The 23877-nt window shown below is 43.1% G+C and overlaps 1 protein-coding gene across 3 annotated transcripts in view; it reads right to left on the reverse strand.

The window, feature by feature from the left end:
• Nucleotides 1-2792: 2792 nt before the first annotated feature.
• SLC40A1 (solute carrier family 40 member 1) overlaps nt 2793-23877 on the reverse strand; it is a 267848-nt gene continuing 246763 nt past the window's right edge. For all 3 annotated transcript variants that reach the window (XM_040439740.1, XM_040439738.1, XM_040439739.1), the window contains one exon: nt 2793-3625. In XM_040439740.1, coding sequence (XP_040295674.1) covers nt 3309-3625 — 317 coding nt within the window. In that variant the 3' untranslated portion in view covers nt 2793-3308. The remainder of the gene's footprint in view (nt 3626-23877) is intronic.

A 23877-nucleotide genomic window follows, 5' to 3' on the forward strand; every position in this document is an offset into this window, starting at 1 on the left:
TGCTAAAACTCTTGCACAAGTGTTTGTAAATAACATTGTGAAATTACATGGTATTCCTTCTGATATGGTGTCTGATATGGGGACTCCGTTTATTTCCAAATTCTGGAAGGCGTTCTGTACTCGTTTGGGTGTACAATCGAATGGACAGACTGAACGCACTAACCAGAATCTAAAGACTTATTTGAGATGTTTTGTCTAGGAGAACTAGGAGAAGTGTTCTTCATATTTGTCTTTAGCCGAATTTGCCATAACCTTAGACAGGAGTCCACTGATAAGTCGCCGTTTCTTGGGGTATATGGGTTCCACCCACAATTTGGCACATTTTCTGGTACGGAAACTTCTGGTATACCGGAAGAGGAACAATTTTCCTCTTCTTTGTCATCAATTTGGCGGAAGATTCAAAATAATCTAAAACAAGTGGGCAATAAGTATAAACGTATGGTTGTTAACCCGGTTGCCTTTCGTCTTGAACTTCCTCAGGCTTTGAAGATTCATAATGTGTTCCATAAGTCATTGAAGAAATATGTCGAACCTGTTGAACCGTCCTCCTTGCCTCCCGCGCCTGTCATGGTGGACGGTAATCTAGAATTTCAAATAGCCAGGATAGTGGACTCCCGAATTCTCCGTAGATCCCTCCAGTATCTCGTCCACTGAAAGTGTTATGGCCCAGAGGAGAGGATGTGGGTTCCAGCAGCCGATGTTAATGCTAATCCGGCTCATCCGGATAAAGACTGTCCTGGGTGTCCGGAGGTCCCATGTAGAAGCCCGCCTGTGACAGGGACTAGAAGATAAAGGAGACTGGCTGCACGTGATTGACAGCCTCTTTGGTTTCACTTTTCTGTGCTGTTGCTGGGGATGACCACACCTCTTGTTTCAGGTGTAGCTTAAGTGGTCATTCCTTCTCCTCTATTTAGTCTGGCCTCACCCATTAAGCTATGCAGTTGATAGCTCCTTGTTTGTGGAAGTCCTGGTGTTGGTTCTCTCTGAGTTTCTGCTTGTCCGCATTCTTCTGGAAGTTTAGTTTATCTTCTTTGTTGTTTGTTGCTTTCCCCTACCTGCTGATATTAGGCCTGAGGGGGTCTCCTATTCCTTCATCTGGAAAGGAATAGGTCATCTGTGTCCTGACACTATCTGCAGGGCCCTGTTAGGGTGAGATTGGGCTTAGGTTCCTGCGTATGAATATTCCTACCATCAAGATCTGTTCATACTGATAGCAGTCAGGGCTCGCCGTAGGGACTCACCGAGTGTTACCATTTCCCTTTTCCTGGGTTCCAGGCCCTAATTCCTTTTCCCTTCCCTTCTGTGTTCAGTGTGGAGTGTATTTACCACACTGCACAGTGACAACTACACTATAAGTCTGTACAATGTACAACATTTATTCATTAACACTATTGTCCCACACAAAAAATATTGTGTATAAGAATAAAAGTGCCTTGGGAAATTTGGCTAGCTATGAAACTTATGGTGCAACTCTCCACTGACCATATCCAAGTCTTCAATAATCATTGGGCTCCTCTCAATGTCCTTAATGTATCTAATCTATTCTGTACATTCTCAATTTTAAATTAGGTAACTTGCCAGGTCCTACCTTACACCACATGCCTGATCTCCACACTCTGCCTCTAAATTCTTACCATTGGTCCAATTGAGAGTGAAATCCTTTAGTGATGCCTATGTTTCTCATCCTCTGCTGAGTACTTTCAGGGATCTATGCTACTTGGTTACTTTGTAATTATACATGTACAGTCAATATACCATATGCGATCATATAATTTTATAATTTTTGTAATATATATGTACCACTCACTACATTTATATTCCTTTATAAGCCTGATGGTATTTGTATATTTTTCTAATATATAGTAGACTACCACTGTGTGTATATGTATATATTTATAGTGGGCTACTAGTTTGCTACTACTACAGAGTTAAAGGGTTTCAGTCACCCCAATTTTTGCTATTAAACAGGCTGACATTATAGATGTGAAAATGTCACCTGAATTTAATTCTGCATTTCTTTTATTTAAGTATGCCCCCGTTTTCATGTAATTTTGACTTTTATTATATGCAAATGAGCCTCTAGGAGCAGGAGGGGCGTTGCACCTGCTCCTAGAGGCTCCTTTCGCCCACCTCATTTCCACACCTTTCGGTCTTGATTGACAGGGCCAGGCGAGCATTGGTTCTCCTGCTGGCCCCGTCTGCCGTGTAAATTTCATGCCTGCGCCGCCCCGTTCAGTATTCAGCGCAGGCGCAGTGAGAAAGACGGCAGCTGACTTTCTCACTGCACCAAATACTGAACGGGACGGCGCATGCGCGAGATTTACCCGGCAGACGGGGCCAGCAGGAGAACCAACGCTGGCCTGGCCCTTTCAATCAAGACAGAAGGGCGTGGAAATGAGGTGGGCGAACGGAGCCTCTAGGAGCAGGTGCAAAGCCCCCTCCCCACTGCTCCTAGAGGCTCATTTGCATATAATAAAAGTTAAATTACACGAAAACGGGGGTATACTTAAAAGAAATGCAGAGTTAAAAATATTCTGGTGACATTTTCACATAAATAATGTCAGCCTGTTTATTAGCGAAAATTGGGGTGACAGAAACCCTTTAAATGCAGTACATCAAAATATGTATGACAATGTTTACATCTGCAGTGATATAAATGAAGATAAAACTATTTCATAACCTCCATATTAGTGTCACATAACCATGATTCAAACACTTTTTGCAATATGATTAAACGTGATAAAACAATGGTCATTGTTTCTATGTAGATTTTAAACAAATGCAAGCTTTGGTTTTCATATTCATTGATTTAATTATGAAATCATTATACAAATAAAAACCTTTACTGTGAGACTGAGATCATAGTATCTAGAAAATGCTTAGTATAAATGTTAAGAAGGTTCACACCAAGTTTTGCCAATGTTCTACGTGGGGGTTTATGGAATGTGCCACACAGTTAATTTTGTTTGTTTTTTATCACAGCAAATTTAGACTAATATATTATTAATAAAGCATTATTTTGGAATGCGTTTGGCCAGAATACATCTATTGGCCTGTGAAAAAAGTTAAAGAAAATGTTGGGAACATTTACTGATATCCCAAACATAGTGCTACAATTAATTGTGATGCTAGCCTTTGGAGCATTTGAGAAAGAAATAAGCCAAATCAACATAGTTGAGGATCTCTACCACAATATTTGATGTTTTTTTTCAAATTTCCCAAGTATGTTTAATAAAACAAGAACTAACACATCTAGAGAACACATGCACAACATAAGATGATAAATGGTTACTGAACTTATTGCCCTTTTAAACAGAAGAATTTCCGCATTGCTGATCACTTGCCACTGTTTTCAGCTCTGAGGAAGAGCAAGAAAATAACAGCATTTCAACATTTTTGTAAGCAAATCGAAAATACATTATGTGGCCCATGACAACAAATGACACCGAAATAAGAACAAGCAAGCCAAAGGCTTCTGGGTTGGGTCCCAAGATCACCATGATGAAATGTAGAAGATCCAGAAGATAATTCATAGAGTTCTGGACACCATTTATAATGCCTCTTTCAGACTCAATGACATTTTCTTGAAGAAGCTGAGTTACTGTCAGATCAAAGGACCAAAGACCTACAAAAAAACATAATACATATTTTATTAAATCATGAGTGTTTAAAAATTAGTTATCTTGTATCAAGTAACATTTTCTTTTGATGTATAAAAAATTTGATTCTACCCTCACATTTGGTATAGAATGGAATGAAAAATTTGTATTTTTGATTATAAAAAATATATTTTTATTAATAACACGAAAACAAGAACAAAAAGGATCTTCTGTACTGATAGGAATTAAAATATCTTAAAAATGTATTAAAAAGTATGCTATATGGTCACATATAGAGGATTATCCTTTCTTTCGGTATAGTTTGAATTGATGCAATATATCTTGATGATGATGTAGGTTATCCTTTATCAGGATGCAGCCTGATTTGCAGTGATATATTATAATGTGCTGGAATTGGCTGAATATATAAAGTGCTATGTGCTGGCTGAGTACATATATATGTTGCGTACCAACTGAGTATACAAAGTGCTATATGCAAGCAGAGTACATAAAAGTGCTACGTGCAAGCTGGGTACACAAAAATAGGCTGCATGAACAGGCTGAATATATAAGGATTGTTGGTTCAGGTATACAAAAGTATTAGTTCAGGTACATAAAAGTGCTACGTGCAAGCTAGGTACATGAAAGTGCTATGTGCAAGCCGAGTACACAGAGATAGGTTATATACCGGTAAGTAGACTGAGTACACAGGAATCGTTGATTCAAGTATACAAAAAAAATAGTCGGGTACACAGAAAAGGATCTAAAAACAAGCTGAATAGAGGATTTGTTAATTCAGGTGTTTATATATGGTAAGGCATGAGAATTATACTATTTTGGGCATGAGCCAGGTACCCAGAATGTCAGATTTTGACGAAATCTTTGGTGTCAGGATAATATAATTGAAATTGAAATTTCAGCCTGCATATATGTTATAAAGAGAGAGATAAGGTACGTTACCGCTCCACGCCACTTTATTGTCTGCTTTATCCTGCAAGGACCTATGCGGCATCCCACATGGTCACTCGCTTTATCACGTGGCGTCCCACATGACTTGGGCGGGGCGATACATCACTAGTTCCGAGATCTGTGATTCGTCCTCCTTTGTGGATTCTGAAGCTGGGGAAAATGCAGTTATTTTGTATTGCGTGGTTTGCAGGTAGTTCAGCAATGAACCGCAAAAGTTCGTAGTAATCCCGACTTGTGTATTCCTCACTGTTCCTTAACACCAGACGCGTTTCGGAGCGTATTTCTGCTCCTTCCTCAGTGGTTAGTAGTTTTATACTGGAAACAAGTGAGGGTTTTTAAATGGTTTTCTTCAAGGGGGTGTTGCCTAGACTAAATTGGATCATTCCCAAATTCTGGACTGGATTGTTTCTTTTAAGGTGATATTGGTCATACTTTCTTGGCGATCACCATCATTGAGTATAAAGTATATTATAAATGTAGCATCAGGGATGGGTGACCAAATACAAGATATAAAGAAGATGTAAGGGGGGTATGAGAAGAAATATATAAAAATATATTTAAAAAAAATGTATATATTGAAAAAATGTATAGGTATATATGAAAAAATAGGATAAAATGTTTCAAATGGTAAAAATAATAAAAATGGATCAATAACTCAATCAATTAGCTGAGTAGGGGTTGGGTCCTAGTCCGCAGGTAGTTGGCATAATATGTTTATTTTACCTCAAGGATATGTTATATTTGGAAAATGTCATGATGCAGGGACTTGTATACTGAAGATTATGACAGGAATCATTTGAAGTAAAGAGCCCATAGAAACCATTGATGCGGTTTGTATGTAAATCTACAGTTTTCAATAAACACAACTAAAACACATAACATTTTTAGACCTACTTATCCAAGTAAATAACAACAGATTAACGTGCAGCATGTATCAAAAACCTGTGATGAAAAACAGCCATATACTCTTTATAAACACTGGCATCATCTACTAAATGACAAAACTATTGGTCCACTATTAAACACTACAACATCAATCGTATATACTAGGGCCCCCAATTTAGGTCTCAAAATAGCTCCCACATTAAAACAGAAGACAAAAGGGACATTCAATAATTGCCTTTCATTAAAGGGTTTTTTCCGATGCGGAAAACAGTGACCCTTCATCACTAATATTCACAGAAAGAATAAACAAACCATGGAGAGGAGGGAATCATATAGACAATATGTCAAGAGCAGAATCAAAAAGGATATATGATGCATATGGTCCCCCGTACACATACACCACCAACCACTTCACAAACATAATAAACAGAATAATATGGATATATGAACCATATAAAAAGGCAAGATTCATTGATAATAAAGGAAGATATCTAGAATATAATGATAAAGACAAAAATACAACAAACGCACTGAAACCACATACAAACCACATCGATGGTGATGTGGTCTCAAATGATTCCTGTCACAATCTTCAGTATACAAGTCCCTGCATCACGACATTTTCCAAATATAACATATCCTTGAGGTAAAATAAACATATTATGCCAACTACCTGCGGACTAGGACCCAACCCCTACTCAGCTAATTGATTGAGTTATTGATCCATTTTTATTATTTTTACCATTTGAAACATTTTATCCTATTTTTTCATATATACCTATACATTTTTTCAATATATACATTTTTTTTATATATTTTTATATATTTCTTCTCATACCCCCCTTACATCTTCTTTATATCTTGTATTTGGTCACCCATCCCTGATGCTACATTTATAATATACTTTATACTCAATGATGGTGATCGCCAAGAAAGTATGACCAATATCACTGGCTTCCGTGTACCTTAAAAGAAACAATCCAGTCCAGAATTTGGGAATGATCCAATTTAGTCTAGGCAACACCCCCTTGAAGAAAACCATTTAAAAACCCTCACTTGTTTCCAGTATAAAACTACTAACCACTGAGGAAGGAGCAGAAATGCACTCTGAAACGCGTCTGTGTTAAGGAACAGTGAGGAATACACAAGCCGGGATTACTACGAACTTTTGCAGTTCATTGCTGAACTACCTGCAAACCATGCAATACAAAATAACTGCATTTTCCCCAGCTTCAGAATCCACAAAGGAGAACGAATCACATATCTCGGAACAAGTGATGTATCGCCCCGCCCAAGTCATGTGGGACACCACGTGATAAAGCAAGTGACCACGTGGGATGCCGCATAGGTCCTTGTAGGATAAAGCAGACAACAAAGTGGCGTGGAGCGGTAACGTATCTTATCTCTCTCTTTTTAACATATATGCAGGCTGAAATTTCAATTATATTATCCTGACACCAAAGATTTTGTCAAAATCTGACATTCTGGGTACCTGGCTCATGTCCAAAATAGTATAATTCTCATGCCTTACCATATATAAACACCTGAATTATCAAATCCTCTATTCAGCTTGTTTTAAGATCCTTTTCTGTGTACCCAAATCAACTATTTTTTTTGTATACTTGAATCAACAATTCCTGTGTACTCAGCCTACTTATATAACCTATCTCTGTGTACTCAGCTTGCACATAGCACTTTCATGTACCTAGCTTGCACGTAGCACTTTTATGTACTTTTGTATACCTGCAACCAACAATCCTTATATATTCAGCCTGTTCATACAGCCTATTTTTGTGTACCCAGCTTGCACGTAGCACTTTTATGTACTCAGCTTGCATATAGCACTTTGTATACTCAGTTCATATGCAACATATATATGTACTCAGCCAGCACATAGCACTTTATATATTCAGCCAATTCCAGCACCTTATAATATATTACTGCAAATCAGGCTGCATCCTGATAAAGGAAAACTACATCATCATCAAGATGTACACTCACCTAAAGAATTATTAGGAACACCATACTAATACGGTGTTGGACCCCCTTTTGCCTTCAGAACTGCCTTAATTCTACGTGGCATTGATTCAACAAGGTGCTGATAGCATTCTTTAGAAATGTTGGCCCATATTGATAGGATAGCATCTTGCAGTTGATGGAGATTTGAGGGATGCACATCCAGGGCACGAAGCTCCCGTTCCACCACATCCCAAAGATGCTCTATTGGGTTGAGATCTGGTGACTGTGGGGGCCATTTTAGTACAGTGAACTCATTGTCATGTTCAAGAAACCAATTTGAAATGATTCGAGCTTTGTGACATGTTGCATTATCCTGCTGGAAGTAGCCAGAGGATGGATATATGTTCTCATTCTGTTTACACCAAATTCGGACTCTACCATTTGAATGTCTCAACAGAAATCGAGACTCATCAGACCAGGCAACATTTTTCCAGTCTTCAACAGTCCAATTTTGGTGAGCTCGTGCAAATTGTAGCCTCTTTTTCCTATTTGTAGTGGAGATGAGTGGTACCCGGTGGGGTATTCTGCTGTTGTAGCCCATCCGCCTCAAGGTTGTGCGTGTTGTGGCTTCACAAATGCTTTGCTGCATACCTCGGTTGTAACGAGTGGTTATTTCAGTCAACGTTGCTCTTCTATCAGCTTGAATCAGTCGGCCCATTCTCCTCTGACCTCTAGCATCCACAAGGCATTTTCGCCCACAGGACTGCCGCATACTGGATGTTTTTCCCTTTTCACACCATTCTTTGTAAACCCTAGAAATGGTTGTGCGTGAAAATCCCAGTAACTGAGCAGATTGTGAAATACTCAGACCGGCCCGTCTGGCACCAACAACCATGCCACGCTCAAAATTGCTTAAATCACCTTTCTTTCCCATTCTGACATTCAGTTTGGAGTTCAGGAGATTGTCTTGACCAGGACCACACCCCTAAATGCATTGAAGCAACTGCTATGTGATTGGTTGACTAGATAATTGCATTAATGAGAAATAGAACAGTTGTTCCTAATAATTCTTTAGGTGAGTGTATATTGCATCAATTCAAGCTATACCCACAGAAAGGATAATCCTCTATCTGTGACCATATAGCATACTTTTTAATACATTTTTAAGATATTTTAATTCCTATCAGTACAAAAGATCCTTCTTGTTCTTGTTTTCATGTTATTAATAAAAATATATTTTTTATAATCAAAAATACAAATTTTTCATTCCATTCTATACCAAATGTGAGTATCACATTTTTATATATCAAATTCTTGATATGGTTTGTGGGTGGACCGGTGACAGAGCACCTCTATCCATAATACAAAGTTGGTGAGCCACTGAACAAATATATTTTGATTTAACATTTTCTTTTACATCTGCTAAAACACCAATTGCTATAAGTAAATAAATATAAATAATGAGGTTAAAAGGGAGCACAACGTAAGGACATAGTAAGAAACATTTATACTTTGGGGCACATTTATTATTAAAACCAGTGTTTAGACGCCGGTCTTAATAAAGGTCCATAGCTGGAGGTGGATCCGTCGAACTTATGAAGAGGCGCATCCAGTGCCAGTTCTAAATGCTCCCGAACTGTCTTACATTTATACAATTTTCTACGCCTAAAACAGGCGTAGAAAATGATGAATGAGGTTGTCCTCTTCCACATCCACGCGACTTCCACAATTTTAGACCTGGCGTGAGCGGGGAAAAGTCACAGCGCAACTAACCATAATTTAGGAGTATTTCAGATTAATAAATGACCCCCTTTAACTATTGATTGGCTGCATATATATGGTTCCCACCAAAACACAGTGATGTTTAGCAAGACAGCATTGACCTAACATTCTGACTTTGGTCGGTTAACTTGAATATATGATGTATGGGGGATAATATTGTTCCAAGTTTTGCTCCAGCTTAGTCTATTTCACTGCAGAATAGAAGAATGTAAGAGGGTTGTAATCCACTATGATTTGATAAAAATGATCTATATATTTATTGCCCCCAGATGGGATATATCTTCCTATATGTAGCACTGGCACTTATGAGATATATTGCCTACCTTTTATATATTATTTTCTGGCTTTGCAATGGTCCCTCTTGTAATGTTTTTCATGTGATTTTATGGGTTATTCGAAATTGTGTGATCATTGTGGTCAATAAAGATATCTATTAATCCCTTCCTGGTGCAGCAATTTTCCGTTTTTGTTTTTCGCTCCCTGCCTTCCCGGAGTCATAACTTTTTTATTTTTCCATTCACATCGCTGGATGAGGGCTTGTTTTTTGTGGGACAAGTTGTACTTTCTAATGTCACTATTTAATATTGCAGACAATGTAGGGAAAAGCAGGAAAAAATTCCAAATTGGGTTTGAAAAAAAACCCATGCAATTCCGCCACAATTTTATTTTATTTTTTTGTAAACCATATTTTTATATAGTTTTTTTTTGTCATATAAAACTCTACAATTATACAAAGCAATTTTTCATGCAATGTAACATCAAAGATAACATAACCCTCTAAATCCCTCTCTCAACCCACCTCATCCCCCCTTCATCTCAGATGCAAGAAACAAATGCAAGAGGTGTAAAGAAGTGTAAGCTCGTGGATAGAGTTGAGCGAACACCTGGATGTTCGGGTTCGACGAGTTCGGCCGAACTTTCGAAAAATGTTCGGGTTCGGGATCCGAACTCGACCCGAACTTCATCCCGAACCCGAACCCCATAGAAGTCAATGGGGACCCGAACTTTTCGGCACTAAAAAGGCTGTAAAACACACCCGGAAAGGGCTAGAGGGCTGCAAAAGGCAGCAAAATGTAGTTAAATCCCCTGCAAACAAATGTAGATAGGGAAATGATGAGTTAACATAAAATAAATAAAAATTAAACAATATTAATTGGAGTGAGGTCCCATAGCACAGAATCAGGCTTCAAGTCACCCACCAATGGAGAAGGTCACTTACTATTATTTTGACCACAGCACCCAGACAAAGGAGAGAGGTCCCACAGCAGAGAACCAGGCATCATATCACCCACCACAGGAGTAGGCCACCATTTAGTTACTTTGACCCCTACACCCAGACGGAGGAGAGAGGTTACACAGCAGAGAATCAGGCATTTAGATCACCCACCACAGGAGTAGGCCACCATTGAATCAGACCCCGGCAACCATGTCAGATGGCACAAGCATAAGCTTTATATCAATCATCACAGGAGAAGGCGACTTTGACAGACTTTGACCCCTACACCCGGACGGAGGAGAGAGGTTTCAAAGCAGAGAATCAGGCATTTAGATCACCCACCACAGGAGTAGGCCCCAATTTAATGGGACCCCGGCAACCATGTCAGATGGCACAACCATCAGCTTCATATCAATCAGCACAGGAGAAGGCGACTTTGAAAGACTTTGACCCCTACACCCAGACGGAGGAGAGAGGTTTCACAGCAGAGAATCAGGCATTTAGATCACCCACCACAGGAGTAGGCCCCCATTGAATCAGACCCTGGCAACCATGTCAGATGGCACAACCATCAGCTTTATATCAATCAGCACAGGAGAAGGCGACTTTGAAAGACTTTGACCCCTACACCCAGATGGAGGAGAGAGGTTTCACAGCAGAGAATCAGGCATCATATCAACCACCACAGGAGAAGCCACCATTTAGTTACTTTGACCCCTGCACCCAGGAAGAGGAGAGAGGCACCACAGCACATATTCTGGCATCATATCAGCCACCACAGGAGAAGCCACCATTGAGTTACTTTGACCCCCGCACCCAGGAAGAGGAGAGAGGCCCCACAGCACATATTCTGGCATCATATCAGCCACCACAGGAGAAGCCACCATTGAGTTACTTTGACCCCCGCACCCAGGAAGAGGAGAGAGGCACCACAGCACATATTCTGGCATCATATCAGCCACCACAGGAGAAGCCACCATTGAGTTACTTTGACCCCCGCACCCAGGAAGAGGAGAGAGGCACCACAGCACATATTCAGGCATCATATCACACACCACAGGAGAAGGCCTCTTTCAGTGATTTAGGCCTTTGGACCCAGACAGAGGAGAGAGGCACCACAGCACATATTCTGGCATCATATCAGCCACCACAGGAGAAGCCACCATTGAGTTACTTTGACCCCTGCACCCAGGAAGAGGAGAGAGGCCCCACAGCACATATTCTGGCATCATACTAACCACCACAGGAGAAGCCACCATTGAGTTACTTTGACCCCTGCACCCAGGAAGACGAGAGAGGCCCCACAGCACATATTCTGGCATCATATCAGCCACCACAGGAGAAGCCACCATTGAGTTACTTTGACCCCCGCACCCAGGAAGAGGAGAGAGGCACCACAGCACATATTCTGGCATCATATCAGCCACCACAGGAGAAGCCACCATTGAGTTACTTTGACCCCCGCACCCAGGAAGAGGAGAGAGGCACCACAGCACATATTCAGGCATCATATCACACACCACAGGAGAAGGCCTCTTTCAGTGATTTAGGCCTTTGGACCCAGACAGAGGAGAGAGGCACCACAGCACATATTCTGGCATCATATCAGCCACCACAGGAGAAGCCACCATTGAGTTACTTTGACCCCTGCACCCAGGAAGAGGAGAGAGGCCCCACAGCACATATTCTGGCATCATACTAACCACCACAGGAGAAGCCACCATTGAGTTACTTTGACCCCTGCACCCAGGAAGAGGAGAGAGGCCCCACAGCACATATTCTGGCATCATACTAACCACCACAGGAGAAGCCACCATTGAGTTACTTTGACCCCTGCACCCAGGAAGAGGAGAGAGGCCCCACAGCACATATTCTGGCATCATATCAGCCACCACAGGAGAAGCCACCATTGAGTTACTTTGACCCCCGCACCCAGGAAGAGGAGAGAGGCACCACAGCACATATTCTGGCATCATATCAGCCACCACAGGAGAAGCCACCATTGAGTTACTTTGACCCCCGCACCCAGGAAGAGGAGAGAGGCACCACAGCACATATTCAGGCATCATATCACACACCACAGGAGAAGGCCTCTTTCAGTGATTTAGGCCTTTGGACCCAGACAGAGGAGAGAGGCACCACAGCACATATTCTGGCATCATATCAGCCACCACAGGAGAAGCCACCATTGAGTTACTTTGACCCCTGCACCCAGGAAGAGGAGAGAGGCCCCACAGCACATATTCTGGCATCATATCAGCCACCACAGGAGAAGCCACCATTGAGTTACTTTGACCCCCGCACCCAGGAAGAGGAGAGAGGCACCACAGCACATATTCTGGCATCATATCAGCCACCACAGGAGAAGCCACCATTGAGTTACTTTGACCCCCGCACCCAGGAAGAGGAGAGAGGCACCACAGCACATATTCAGGCATCATATCACACACCACAGGAGAAGGCCTCTTTCAGTGATTTAGGCCTTTGGACCCAGACAGAGGAGAGAGGCACCACAGCACATATTCTGGCATCATATCAGCCACCACAGGAGAAGCCACCATTGAGTTACTTTGACCCCTGCACCCAGGAAGAGGAGAGAGGCCCCACAGCACATATTCTGGCATCATACTAACCACCACAGGAGAAGCCACCATTGAGTTACTTTGACCCCTGCACCCAGGAAGAGGAGAGAGGCCCCACAGCACATATTCTGGCATCATACTAACCACCACAGGAGAAGCCACCATTGAGTTACTTTGACCCCTGCACCCAGGAAGAGGAGAGAGGCCCCACAGCACATATTCTGGCATCATATCAGCCACCACAGGAGAAGCCACCATTGAGTTACTTTGACCCCCGCACCCAGGAAGAGGAGAGAGGCACCACAGCACATATTCTGGCATCATATCAGCCACCACAGGAGAAGCCACCATTGAGTTACTTTGACCCCCGCACCCAGGAAGAGGAGAGAGGCACCACAGCACATATTCAGGCATCATATCACACACCACAGGAGAAGGCCTCTTTCAGTGATTTAGGCCTTTGGACCCAGACAGAGGAGAGAGGCACCACAGCACATATTCTGGCATCATATCAGCCACCACAGGAGAAGCCACCATTGAGTTACTTTGACCCCTGCACCCAGGAAGAGGAGAGAGGCCCCACAGCACATATTCTGGCATCATATCAGCCACCACAGGAGAAGCCACCATTTAGTTACTTTGACCCCTGCACCCAGGAAGAGGAGAGAGGCACCACAGCACATATTCTGGCATCATATCAGCCACCACAGGAGAAGCCACCATTTAGTTACTTTGACCCCTTCACCCAAACAGAGGAGAGAGGTTCCACATCAGAGAATCAGGCATCATATCAACCACCACAGGAGTAGGCCACAATTTAGTTTATTTGACCCCTGCACCCAGGAAGAGGAGAGAGGCCCCACAGCACATATTCTGGCATCATATCACACACCACAGGAGAAGGCCTCTTTCAGTGATTTAGGCCTTTGGACCCAGACAGAGGAGAGAGGTCAGAGGTTAGCTTCATATCCCCCAGCACAGCAGAAGACCGCTTTATTTGACTTAGGCCTCAGCACCCAGACAGAAGACAGAGGTAGCATGGCAGAGGTTATGGCTTCATGTCACCCGTTAGTTTAACCGGCCACTTTCATCTGGTTAGGCCCCGGCGCCCAGACAGAGAAGAGTTTCATTCAACTGTGGGTTTCATAAAATTTGTATCAAATAAAGAAGTGGCCCGTAGCACAACAAGACATGTTTTAGGCAGTTAATAAGGACTACTCTGCACAAGGGAGGGACAGGTCCTGTGGGATCCATGCCTGGTTCATCTTTATGAAGGTCAGCTTGTCCACGTTGGCTGTGGACAGGCGGCTGCGCTTGTCAGTAATGACGCCCCCTGCCGTGCTGAATACGCGTTCAGATAAAACGCTGGCCGCCGGGCAGGAAAGCACCTCCAAGGCATAACATGCTAACTCTGGCCACGTGGACAATTTCGAAACCCAGTAGTTGAATGGGGCCGAACCATCCGTCAGGATGTGGAGGGGTGTGCAGACATACTGTTCAACCATGTTAGTGAAATGCTGCCTCCTGCTAACACGTTCCGTATCAGGTGTCGGTGCAGATAGCTGTGGCGTGGAGACAAAACTTTTCCACATTTCTGCCATGCTAACCCTGCCCTCAGATGAGCTGGCCATGACACAGCTGCGTTGGTGACCTCTTGCCACTCCTCTGCCTTCACCTTCCACCTGTTCCCCTGTGACATGTGGGAATTCTCTCAAGAGCGCCTCTATCAGCGTGCGCTTGTACTCGCGCATCTTACGGTCGCGCTCCAGTTCAGGAATTAAAGTGGGCACATTGTCTTTATACCGGGGATCCAGCAGGGTGGCCACCCAGTAGTCTGCACACGTTAAAACGTGGGCAACTCTGCTGTCGTTGCGCAGGCATTGGAGCATATATTCGCTCATGTGGGCCAGGCTACCCATGGGTAAGGACAAGCTGTCCTCTGTGGGAGGCGTATCGTCATCGTCCACCGTATCCCCCCAGCCACGCACCAGTGATGGGCCTGGGCTGCCACCCCGCTGTGAACTTGCGTCATCCTCGTCCCCCTCCACCTCCTCCTCCTCATCCTCCTCGTCCTCCAGTACAGTGCCTTGGCTGGCGACTTGTGAACCTGTCCTCTGCTGCTTAAACAAACCTCCCTCTGAGCCACTTCGAACAGACTGGCCCGAAAGTGTTAGAAACGAGCCCTCATCCTCCTCCTCCTCCTCCACCTGGGCCACCTCCTCTAACATCATTGCCCTAAGTGTTTTCTCAAGGAGACATAGAAGTGGTATTGTAACGCTGATAACAGTGTCATCGCCACTGGCCATGTTGGTGGAGTACTCGAAACAGCGCAGCAGGGCACACAGGTCTCGCATGGAGGCCCAATCATTGGTGGTGAAGTGGTGCTGTTCGGCAGTACGACTGACGCGAGCGTGCTGCAGCTGAAACTCCACTATGGCCTGCTGCTGCTCGCACAGTCTCTCCAGCATGTGCAAGGTGGAGTTCCACCGGGTGGGCACGTCGCATATGAGGCGGTGAGCGGGAAGGCCGAAGTTCCGCTGTAGCGCAGACAGGCGAGCAGCGGCAGGATGTGAACGGCGGAAGCGCGCACAGACGGCCCGCACTTTATGCAGCAGCTCTGACATGTTGGGGTAGTGGTGAATGAACCTCTGCACCACCAAGTTCAGCACATGCGCCAGGCAAGGGATGTGCGTCAAACCGGCTAGTCCCAGAGCTGCCACGAGATTTCGCCCATTATCGCATACCACCAGGCCTGGCTTGAGGCCCACCGGCAGAAACCACTCGTCGGTCTGTTGTTCAATACCCCGCCACAACTCCTTTGCGCTGTGGGGCCTGTCCCCCAAACATATGAGTTTCAGAATGGCCTGCTGACGTTTACCCCGGGCTGTGCTGAAGTTGGTGGTGAAGGTGTGTGGCTGACCGGATGAGCTGGTGGAAGCAGTGGAGGAGGAAGCCGAGTAGGAGGAGGAGGCTACAGGAGGCAGAGAATGATGCCCTGCGATCCTAGGGGGCGGAAGGACGTGCGCCAAGGAACTGTCCGCCGGGGGCCCAGCCGCCACTACATTCATCCAGTGTGCAGTTAGTGAGATATAGCGTCCCTGGCCGTGCTTACTGGTCCACGTATCTGTGGTTAGGTGGACCTTGCCACAAATGGCGTTGCGCAGTGCACACTTGATTTTATCGGACACTTGCATGTGCAGGGAAGGCACGGCTGTCTTGGAGAAGTAGTGGCGGCTGGGAACCACATACTGCGGGACAGCCATGGCCATCAGCTGTTTGAAGCTGTCTGTGTCCACCAGCCGGAATGACAGCATTTCAAAGGCCAGCAGTTTAGAAATGCTGGCGTTCAGGCCAAGGGCTCGAGGGTGACTCGGGGGGAATTTGCGCTTCCTCTCTAAGGTTTGAGATATTGAGAGCTGAACGCTGCTGTGTGATATAGTGGAGACGCTAGTTGACGGTGGCGGTGGTGGTGGTGTCGGTGGCACATCCTCTGTTTGCTGCTCGGCAGGTGGCAACATTCCTCTCGAGGCGGAAGCCGAGGCAGCAGCGGTAGAGGGAGCAGGGGGAGCCTCAGCGAGTGCCTGGTTTTTAAGGTGTGTACCCCACTGCAGTTCATGCTTTGCATGTAGATGCCTGGTCATGCAGGTTGTGCTGAGGTTCAGAACGTTAATGCCTCGCCTCAGGCTCTGATGGCAGAGCGTGCAAGTCACTCGGGTCTTGTCGGTAGGACATTGTTTAAAGAAGTGCCATGCCAGGGAACTCTTTGAAGCTGCCTTTGTGGGGCTGGGTCCCTGTTGGCGATGTCCAGTAGCAGGCGAACTCTGGGGGCGGCGGCTCGTCTGCTTTGGCCCCCTGCTCCCTCTTTGGCTTCGCTGTTGTCTCGGTCTCACCACTACCTCTTCCTCTGAACTGTGAAAGTCATCGCCACGACCTTCAGTCCATGTGGGGTCTAAGACCTCATCGTCCTCTGCATCGTCTTCCACCCAGTCTCCCTCCCTGACCTCCTCCTGTTCAGTCTGCACACTGCAAAAAGACGCGGCAGTGGGCACCTGTGTTTCGTCATCATCAGAGAGTCGGTGACTCTGCTGTGGTGGTATTCCCATGTCCTCTTCATCTGGAGACATAAGTGGTTGTGCGTCAGTGCATGGTATGTCTTCCTCCACTGGGGAAGGGCTAGGTGGACGCCCCTGGGAAACCCTGGAAGCAGAGTCTTCAAACAGAAGAAGAGACTGCTGCATAACTTGTGGCTCAGACCGTTTCCCTGATATGCTTGGGGGTGATGTGACAGACTGATGGGCTTGGTTTTCAGGTGCCACCTGTGCGCTTTCCGCAGAAGACTGGGTGGAAGACCATGTGGTGAACGTGCTGGAAGCACTGTCGGCCACCCAATCGATTAATGACTGTACCTGCTCAGGCCTTACCATCCTAAGAGCGGCATTGGGCCCCACGAGATATTGCGGTACATTCTGCCGGCTAGTTGAGGGAGTTCGTTCCCTACTGTGTGCGCCTGGGGCCGAACGGCCACGTCCTCTACCAGCAACAGAGGCTCCACGGACACCACCACGACCGCGTCCTCGTCCCTTAATAGTATTTTTCTTCATTGTTGCGATTCAACTCGCACCACAATGAAATATATTATTTTTTATAAGCAAAATCCCCTCACTGGAATACTTTCAGTCTTTTGACTGTATGGATTACAGATGGAATGACTGTTATATGTGAGTACCGCTTTCTTTGACAGATTCTAGTATGGGTACATATATGTTTTCCCAACCCCAGCACATTAGTTTGCTAATTCCAGATGTATGAAACGCAGGCCTAACTGTATCTAGTATATTGAACGCCAGATAAACTAACTTGGCCTTTTTTAAATAAAAAAAATCCCCTCACTGGAATACTTTCAGTCTTTTGACTGTATGGATTACAGATGGAATGACTGTTATATGTGAGTACCGCTTTCTTTGACAGATTCTAGTATGGGTACATATATGTTTTCCCAACCCCAGCACATTAGTTTGCTAATTCCAGATGTATGAAACGCAGGCCTAACTGTATCTAGTATATTGAACGCCAGATAAACTAACTTGGCCTTTTTTAAATAAAAAAAATCCCCTCACTGGAATACTTTCAGTCTTTTGACTGTATGGATTACAGATGGAATGACTGTTATATGTGAGTACCGCTTTCTTTGACAGATTCTAGTATGGGTACATATATGTTTTCCCAACCCCAGCACATTAGTTTGCTAATTCCAGATGTATGAAACGCAGGCCTAACTGTATCTAGTATATTGAACGCCAGATAAACTAACTTGGCCTTTTTTAAATAAAAAAAATTCCCTCACTGGAATACTTTCAGTCTTTTGACTGTATGGATTACAGATGGAATGACTGTTATATGTGAGTACCGCTTTCTTTGACAGATTCTAGTATGGGTACATATATGTTTTCCCAACCCCAGCACATTAGTTTGCTAATTCCAGATGTATGAAACGCAGGCCTAACTGTATCTAGTATATTGAACGCCAGATAAACTAACTTGGCCTTTTTTAAATAAAAAAAATTCCCTCACTGGAATACTTTCAGTCTTTTGACTGTATGGATTACAGATGGAATGACTGTTATATGTGAGTACCGCTTTCTTTGACAGATTCTAGTATGGGTACATATATGTTTTCCCAACCCCAGCACATTAGTTTGCTAATTCCAGATGTATGAAACGCAGGCCTAACTGTATCTAGTATATTGAACGCCAGATAAACTAACTTGGCCTTTTTTAAATAAAAAAAATCCCCTCACTGGAATACTTTCAGTCTTTTGACTGTATGGATTACAGATGGAATGACTGTTATATGTGAGTACCGCTTTCTTTGACAGATTCTAGTATGGGTACATATATGTTTTCCCAACCCCAGCACATTAGTTTGCTAATTCCAGATGTATGAAACGCAGGCCTAACTGTATCTAGTATATTGAACGCCAGATAAACTAACTTGGCCTTTTTTAAATAAAAAAAATTCCCTCACTGGAATACTTTCAGTCTTTTGACTGTATGGATTACAGATGGAATGACTGTTATATGTGAGTACCGCTTTCTTTGACAGATTCTAGTATGGGTACATATATGTTTTCCCAACCCCAGCACATTAGTTTGCTAATTCCAGATGTATGAAACGCAGGCCTAACTGTATCTAGTATATTGAACGCCAGATAAACTAACTTGGCCTTTTTTAAATAAAAAAAATTCCCTCACTGGAATACTTTCAGTCTTTTGACTGTATGGATTACAGATGGAATGACTGTTATATGTGAGTACCGCTTTCTTTGACAGATTCTAGTATGGGTACATATATGTTTTCCCAACCCCAGCACATTAGTTTGCTAATTCCAGATGTATGAAACGCAGGCCTAACTGTATCTAGTATATTGAACGCCAGATAAACTAACTTGGCCTTTTTTAAATAAAAAAAATCCCCTCACTGGAATACTTTCAGTCTTTTGACTGTATGGATTACAGATGGAATGACTGTTATATGTGAGTACCGCTTTCTTTGACAGATTCTAGTATGGGTACATATATGTTTTCCCAACCCCAGCACATTAGTTTGCTAATTCCAGATGTATGAAACGCAGGCCTAACTGTATCTAGTATATTGAACGCCAGATAAACTAACTTGGCCTTTTTTAAATAAAAAAAATTCCCTCACTGGAATACTTTCAGTCTTTTGACTGTATGGATTACAGATGGAATGACTGTTATATGTGAGTACCGCTTTCTTTGACAGATTCTAGTATGGGTACATATATGTTTTCCCAACCCCAGCACATTAGTTTGCTAATTCCAGATGTATGAAACGCAGGCCTAACTGTATCTAGTATATTGAACGCCAGATAAACTAACTTGGCCTTTTTTAAATAAAAAAAATCCCCTCACTGGAATACTTTCAGTCTTTTGACTGTATGGATTACAGATGGAATGACTGTTATATGTGAGTACCGCTTTCTTTGACAGATTCTAGTATGGGTACATATATGTTTTCCCAACCCCAGCACATTAGTTTGCTAATTCCAGATGTATGAAACGCAGGCCTAACTGTATCTAGTATATTGAACGCCAGATAAACTAACTTGGCCTTTTTTAAATAAAAAAAATCCCCTCACTGGAATACTTTCAGTCTTTTGACTGTATGGATTACAGATGGAATGACTGTTATATGTGAGTACCGCTTTCTTTGACAGATTCTGGTATGGGTACATATATGTTTTCCCAACCCCAGCACATTAGTTTGCTAATTCCAGATGTATGAAACGCAGGCCTAACTGTATCTAGTATATTGAACGCCAGATAAACTAACTTGGCCTTTTTTAAATAAAAAAAATCCCCTCACTGGAATACTTTCAGTCTTTTGACTGTATGGATTACAGATGGAATGACTGTTATATGTGAGTACCGCTTTCTTTGACAGATTCTAGTATTGGTACATATATGTTTTCCCAACCCCAGCACATTAGTTTGCTAATTCCAGATGTATGAAACGCAGGCCTAACTGTATCTAGTATATTGAACGCCAGATAAACTAACTTGGCCTTTTTTAAATAAAAAAAATCCCCTCACTGGAATACTTTCAGTCTTTTGACTGTATGGATTACAGATGGAATGACTGTTATATGTGAGTACCGCTTTCTTTGACAGATTCTAGTATGGGTACATATATGTTTTCCCAACCCCAGCACATTAGTTTGCTAATTCCAGATGTATGAAACGCAGGCCTAACTGTATCTAGTATATTGAACGCCAGCTAAACTAACTTGGCCTTTTTTAAATAAAAAAAATTCCCTCACTGGAATACTTTCAGTCTTTTGACTGTATGGATTACAGATGGAATGACTGTTATATGTGAGTACCGCTTTCTTTGACAGATTCTAGTATGGGTACATATATGTTTTCCCAACCCCAGCACATTAGTTTGCTAATTCCAGATGTATGAAACGCAGGCCTAACTGTATCTAGTATATTGAACGCCAGATAAACTAACTTGGCCTTTTTTAAATAAAAAAAATCCCCTCACTGGAATACTTTCAGTCTTTTGACTGTATGGATTACAGATGGAATGACTGTTATATGTGAGTACCGCTTTCTTTGACAGATTCTAGTATGGGTACATATATGTTTTCCCAACCCCAGCACATTAGTTTGCTAATTCCAGATGTATGAAACGCAGGCCTAACTGTATCTAGTATATTGAACGCCAGATAAACTAACTTGGCCTTTTTTAAATAAAAAAAATTCCCTCACTGGAATACTTTCAGTCTTTTGACTGTATGGATTACAGATGGAATGACTGTTATATGTGAGTACCGCTTTCTTTGACAGATTCTAGTATGGGTACATATATGTTTTCCCAACCCCAGCACATTAGTTTGCTAATTCCAGATGTATGAAACGCAGGCCTAACTGTATCTAGTATATTGAACGCCAGATAAACTAACTTGGCCTTTTTTAAATAAAAAAAATTCCCTCACTGGAATACTTTCAGTCTTTTGACTGTATGGATTACAGATGGAATGACTGTTATATGTGAGTACCGCTTTCTTTGACAGATTCTAGTATGGGTACATATATGTTTTCCCAACCCCAGCACATTAGTTTGCTAATTCCAGATGTATGAAACGCAGGCCTAACTGTATCTAGTATATTGAACGCCAGATAAACTAACTTGGCCTTTTTTAAATAAAAAAAATTCCCTCACTGGAATACTTTCAGTCTTTTGACTGTATGGATTACAGATGGAATGACTGTTATATGTGAGTACCGCTTTCTTTGACAGATTCTAGTATGGGTACATATATGTTTTCCCAACCCCAGCACATTAGTTTGCTAATTCCAGATGTATGAAATGCAGGCCTAACTGTATCTAGTATATTGAACGCCAGATAAACTAACTTGGCCTTTTTTAAATAAAAAAAATTCCCTCACTGGAATACTTTCAGTCTTTTGACTGTATGGATTACAGATGGAATGACTGTTATATGTGAGTACCGCTTTCTTTGACAGATTCTAGTATGGGTACATATATGTTTTCCCAACCCCAGCACATTAGTTTGCTAATTCCAGATGTATGAAACGCAGGCCTAACTGTATCTAGTATATTGAACGCCAGATAAACTAACTTGGCCTTTTTTAAATAAAAAAAAAATTCCCTCACTGGAATACTTTATGGCTTTTCACTGTATGGATTACAGGTGGACTGGTATTAGTAGGGGTGACACAAGCACACCCAAGTCCCTGATGTAGGATTTCTATGGCACAGACCACTATTACAAGTGATTAATGGACGTTGGGAGAGATTGTGCTGCAGCACTAGTCCCAAGATGGCCGCCGCCTATCAGCCCAGTAACATGTGCCACAAAATGGTCTGCACAACCTTTAAAAAAAATAGCCTTGGACTGTGCTGCTAAATCGCTATTGGTCTGAATCCCAGGTGTAGATGTCTGAATGCACACTGTGGCAGCTTCTGCTGCAGCACTACAAGTCGCAAAATGGCGGCCGGCGGTCAGCCCAGGTACATGTGGATGGAAAAATCACTCTGGCCACTCTAAAAATAGCCAATCCCTATCAAAAAAGCAGCTCAGCTGCAGTTGTTCAGATGAATCACAGGTGGAGGAGAGAAATTTGCTTCCAGTTATTCAATTATCCCTGCCTATTCTCGCCCTAGCATCAGCTGCGTCTATCCCTGTTCTATTCACATCGGGAGTGAGCACGTCCCGACGTGCGCACAAGCTTATAAAGAGGCTGAGTCACATGCTGCACTTGGCCAATCACAGCCTTGCCAATAGTAGGCATAGCTGCGATGGCATCTTAGGGCAAGTAGTATGATGCATGTTGATTGGCTGCTTTGCAGCCTTTCAAAATGCGCCAAAATACATGCCGAACGACGAACCCGAACCCGAACTTTTACGAAAAAGTTCGGGTTCGGGTCCGTGTCACGAACACCCCAAAATTCGGTACGGACCCGAACTATGCTCGAACTGTTCGCTCAACACTACTCGTGGATTCTATCTATCAATCTAAATAAAATAAAATACTGTATTTTGTTTGCTAATTGAATAATTTAGTTTCCTGTTTTGTGTGTATCTTGTACCATGGGTCTGATGGCCCCAACTTGGCACACCACTCAGTATAAAGAAATGGGCGGATAGTCGCCAATATTTCTGATTCAGTGAAGAAGGCTGCCATAAATACTCTCCATTTTCTAAAGAAAGAGGGTGTTAATGCCGATCTGCGATACTCTGTCTCAATGCGTTCTAGCGTCAGGCATTTCATAATCTGTTGGATAATCTCCTTTAGTGGCAGAGTATCTGGTTTGAGCCAGTAAGTTAGGAGACACCTTTTAGCTACCAGGATAGCTACATGGAATGCTGCTGCAATTTTAGTTTTACCTCTCCCTGCATGAAACAGAAGAAACTCTGGGTCCATTGGGAGATTTATGTGACATTTTGTTTCCATTAGGGATAAGAAGGACTGCCAGAAGGTTTGCACCCTCGGGCAGGACCAAAGCACATGAGTAAAATCTTTGTTAGGTATCTGGCATTTGGGACAGTGTGTTATTCTGCCCTCAGCTATCTTATTAGGATCACGTGGAGTATGGAAACCATATATAGCTCTATGTTATATTTTAAAATATGTCTCACTCCAAACCTCACTGTTCACAATTTTTTGAATTAGAGCCCATCCTTCCAATAGTTGGTCTGGGAGATTTAAGTCTGGGAAATCTTTAAGCCATGCCTTGAACAAGGAATGATCTCCTTTCCAGGAGCTTAACTCCCTCAGAGAGCTATATATGGTTGCCAAGCCTTTTTTGATTCCACAGAAGCGTAGGAAAGGC

This window comes from Bufo bufo, chromosome 7 (genome assembly GCF_905171765.1).
Source record: "Bufo bufo chromosome 7, aBufBuf1.1, whole genome shotgun sequence".
Lineage (NCBI taxonomy): Eukaryota > Metazoa > Chordata > Amphibia > Anura > Bufonidae > Bufo > Bufo bufo.